The sequence below is a fragment of the Raphanus sativus genome, unplaced genomic scaffold (genome assembly GCF_000801105.2).
Source record: "Raphanus sativus cultivar WK10039 unplaced genomic scaffold, ASM80110v3 Scaffold5276, whole genome shotgun sequence".
Lineage (NCBI taxonomy): Eukaryota > Viridiplantae > Streptophyta > Magnoliopsida > Brassicales > Brassicaceae > Raphanus > Raphanus sativus.
In genome coordinates, this window is record NW_026620576.1 from 1 (window position 1) to 4,319 (window position 4,319).

General features: G+C 32.5%; 1 protein-coding gene across 1 annotated transcript; it reads left to right on the forward strand.

Annotated features, from left to right (window-relative positions):
• Nucleotides 1-2,096: 2,096 nt before the first annotated feature.
• LOC108835067 (putative BTB/POZ domain-containing protein At2g40450) lies at nucleotides 2,097-3,398 on the forward strand. The gene is made up of 3 exons (XM_057002373.1): nucleotides 2,097-2,196; nucleotides 2,424-2,568; nucleotides 2,649-3,398. Exons 2-3 carry the CDS (start codon nucleotides 2,431-2,433, stop codon nucleotides 3,135-3,137), a joined length of 627 nt encoding a protein of 208 aa, XP_056858353.1. The 5' UTR covers nucleotides 2,097-2,196; nucleotides 2,424-2,430; the 3' UTR covers nucleotides 3,138-3,398.
• The last annotated feature ends 921 nt before the right edge of the window (nucleotides 3,399-4,319 follow it).

Sequence of the window (4,319 nt, forward strand, 5' to 3'; positions counted from 1 at the left end):
TTTCTCGCATCAATCAAATAATAAATCATAACAAGAAATACAATTAATTCATTTTTCCTAATATATTCAATTATTCCTTCACAAAAGGAAAGTCATTAACTAACAAAATCGTAATATTCTGCATTCGAAACTTGCAAATCATATTTTACCTAAATACTTGCTAATCGAGAATTAGAAATATTTTACGATGTAAATATCTCACTTACCTATATAATCATAAAATTAAATACAATTTTTTTAAAACAATATTGAATACATTAAGTATATTCCTTATCTACACACAACTTGCTAACCAAGTTTTCTATTTACTAATTAAAATTTACTTATCAAAAATATCCCACCTACTTATCTATATATACACTTCGTTCTATGTTAAAAACAGTAACATTCACATTGCAATCAAAACCAAAGAAAAAAAATGATGACCAGTGTGATTCTCAACCCTGTCAAAGACTTGAAGCCATACAAGACAAAATGGCGAATTCAGGTTAAATTGCTACATTCCTGGCAACAAATCACTTCATTCGCTGTTGAGACTCTTCAGATGGTCCTAACCGATGAACCGAAGATTGGTCATGTTACTCCCTAAATATTTTGAAAACCAAACCGAAGATTGGTTCAAAGCATCTCCAACCATCAACACTATTCTAATATATTTTAATATATTTTTAATATTAAAATAATTTTTTCTCCAACCATATCACTAAAACTTCAAACTAAAACTATTTATAATAGAGAAAATGTCTAGGATATTACTAAAAAATTTTTGTCACAAAACTATTTATAATAGAGAAAATGTCTTCTTTGTGTGTTATTTATGATAAAAACATAGAAAATTTCTATTTAGGACAATTGCCCTTTATAATATCATATGTATCAATTTTCTTATTTATTATTTATTTAATTGTATGTTTTGTTAATAAACTAAATGAATAGTGTTTCAATGAGGTAAATAGTATTTAGTGTAATGAATAGTGTCACACGAAATTTAGAAATTATAATGTTGCACTAAAATTGTATAATTTTTGCGGTTATGTTGGAAAAGTTTTAGTATAAAATCACACTAAAACAAAGTTTTTCAGCTGAGTTGGAGATAATCTTAGTATATACATTGGTCTGACCAGTTTTACCCGTCTAACGGGTTTTTAAAATTTTATTGTATTTTATATATGTTTATATACCATATGCTTTGAGAAACAGGAATTCTATGTGAACTTAAATTACTGACATACATAAGATTAAAACTCAAATCACCATGTATATTTTTTTCTTACAACAAATTTCAAACCTCATATTAATGGACTGGTTAGAAACATATTATATTTAGATGAGAAGTGGGAATAAGACTTATAATTTTTCGTATACAGAAACAACTATGAAATAATATGTGAAAACTGAAAAGAAAAAAAAACTAATTTATCACTAAAAGCTTTATAACAAAATTCTTAGAACATTTAAAAAAGGTTATAAACTATGTTTTAGTTTTTCAGAATCCGGATTTTTTTATCCGGACTATCGGTTTAAATGGGTTTTCCAGTTTTTTTAATACAGTTTTTATTGTTCAAAGTCAGCGGTTTTTTCTCAAATCAAGGTTGTTTAATTTGACCAGTTTAACGGGTTTTTTAAAATTTATTGTAAATTATATATTTATATATACTATGCTTTAAGGAAAAAAATGAATCTATGTGAAGAACTTAAATTGTTGACATACATAAGATTAACATTCAAACCACCATATATATATTTTTTCTTACAAAAAAATTTCTAAGTCATCGGTTTTACTGAATTTCTAAGCTTTCTTTTTTAGATCCCAGATTTTAAACTGAATCGAACTCAACTTATTAGATGAGTCATGGTCAGACGTTTTCGACTTGCTGGTCCGGTCTGGTTTCAAAAACATTGCAATGTTTATAACACAAATTATCCCGCGTTTCGAAAGCGCAGATCAAAATCTAGTTATACTTTATAAAATTATTTATTTGATTTATTTTAGAAAATAGTAAAATGTATTAGAGAAAAAATGGTTCAAAAAAGAAATTATACTAATAGAACATGGTTGTGTCGTATTAATAATTATTTTAATTTCAACTGGCTCGCTTCAAAAAAAGAAGAGAGAAGTGGATTCTAGAACCCTACAACTGTAGCAGAGTCGTCTCCACCGCGGCTACAAGCGAAATCTTCTCCTCGATTGTTCCGGTACTGCGACTTTTCTCAGTTCTCTTAGCAGATCTTGTACTAAGCGAGCACATTCTCGATTCCATCTCCAGTTTCACATATCTATTTAGCAAAATCTCTTCGTTAGTTTAGTTAAAACATACTGTCTGCTCATGTGTTCTGTCTGCTTGTCGTTATCCCATGTATATGACTGCTAGCTGTTGATGAATCTGAGTATACTCACTAGTATATCTCCACATCACTATCAGGTTTGCGATGGCAACACAGAGCAACAAAGAGATCTTCTTGGGGGGATTAAGGAAACTCTTCAAAGAACAATGGCAAGCTGACGTACTCCTCAAGGCAGGAGACAGTGATGATTGTGCATCTATCCCCGCCCACAAACTTGTTCTGGTTCTCTCTCTGCTCTTGTCAATGCTGATTTTATTTGTTAATGCTATATAGAATCTCAACATGTATTGAATTTGATATAGGCATCAAGGTCAGTGGTGTTGAAGAAGATAATGGAATCAGACGAGTTGAAGGCTTCATCTAAGCTAGAGAAACTCACTTTCTCCGAGATGAAACACGAGGAACTTGAGGCTTTAGTTGAGTTCATGTACAGCGTTGATGGCTCCGTTTCTTCAGAAAGTCTCAAGGAACATGTTAGGTCACTCTATCTTGCAGCAGACAAGTATGAGATTCCGCATCTGCGTGACCTATGTAGAAACCAGCTTATATCATCTCTTAACTCCTCCAACGCTCTTAACATCCTTGAGCTTGCTCAAATCCCTTTTGACGAAGCTCTTAACGATGCGGCCTTCACTTCTATTAAGAATAATATAAAAACCATTGCTGCCTCTGCTGAGTTCAAGTTGTTTGTCGTCAACCATCCAGACCTTTCTGTGGAGATCATGAAGGCTTCTCTTACTCATCCTCGTAATTGTTGTAGCTATTGTGGTAGTGGTAGATACTTATACTAGAGGAATTAGGACTAGTTGCAGGTTTTTGCTGGCTGGCTTCGCGGAGTGGAAGCAGCTAAACTAATAATAGTATATCAAGATTTTAACCCTGATGATCCTGCTACTCTTGGTTTTGAATGTTTTATGGTTTTTAGAGTAGTATTTGATCTTTCTTTTTTAGAAAAAGGAAACTATATTATTAGCCATGTACAAAACTCTCTTTTGGTGAGAGGCTGCAGCCTGGTCCTCCTATGTTATATATAGTACCTTTAATTTATGACTTTCCACGTTTATTCTGCCTAGTTGCTGTCTCAAGTTGATAGTGTAGCTCATCAGTCGCTTCATGTGGTCTTGTGATATTACCAAACAGGGGTACTTACGTCTCTTGGCATCACACATGCCTTCCAAAAGCTGTAGGAGGCCTTGACAATGGAACAGAATGCTTCTGTGATCGATGGTTTTGACCCATAAGGCTGGCTTATCCCCTCTACTTGGAGGGGAAACCATGCTATCTCCACTTTTCTACAAAGCAAACGTGGAAGCAACTTAAACCATCTAGCAGTGTCAAACAATGGGTTAGAACAGTCTAGATTTCCAGTTATATTGTTGAGTAGTGTCATTTTTGTAATCAAACCAAAACAAAGAATCAGAAGTAGTTGTTGCAGTTGTGTGTAAGCAACACCTTAAGCTAGAGCCAAACTGTGCCAGGGGAAGAGCAGTTGAAATGTTCACTATTAGCTTTGCAATCGTGTGTGCTTGAGGTGTCAAATGTTCGGGTCATCCATTGGTCGTCCACGTCCATATTTTAATGGGTTTAATATGGACAAACCTATATTTTTCATGGGTTATAAATTGACAAAATTCGGATGACCATTTAAAAAATAGGTTTTATGGTTTTGGACATTATGGACATGGGTTGTCCAATCCCCTAGTCTATATTTGAGAAGTGATTTGCCACATGTCTTTTCTACGATCGTTTTCACAAAAAAAATTGTGACGTGGTTATTAAGATTGATGACATGTCATATAGTTAAATATGACATGGACAATTACATTTAATGTTGATATATATTTTTGGAAATCTTTTAAAATATGACAATAACTCATATATTACATTTAGTATTGATTTATATTTTTGATAAACTTTGTAGAATATGGTAATAACTCATAAATCATCACTAAAATAAATATATTCAAATATGA

Excerpts from the sequence above, each read along its gene's own strand:
- LOC108835067 (XM_057002373.1), top strand. The coding sequence starts at position 2,431 with ATGGCAACACAGAGCAACAAAGAGATCTTCTTGGGGGGATTAAGGAAA. Across the intron at positions 2,569-2,648 it reads CCGCCCACAAACTTGTTCTG|GCATCAAGGTCAGTGGTGTT; the intron begins GTTCTCTCTCTG and ends AATTTGATATAG.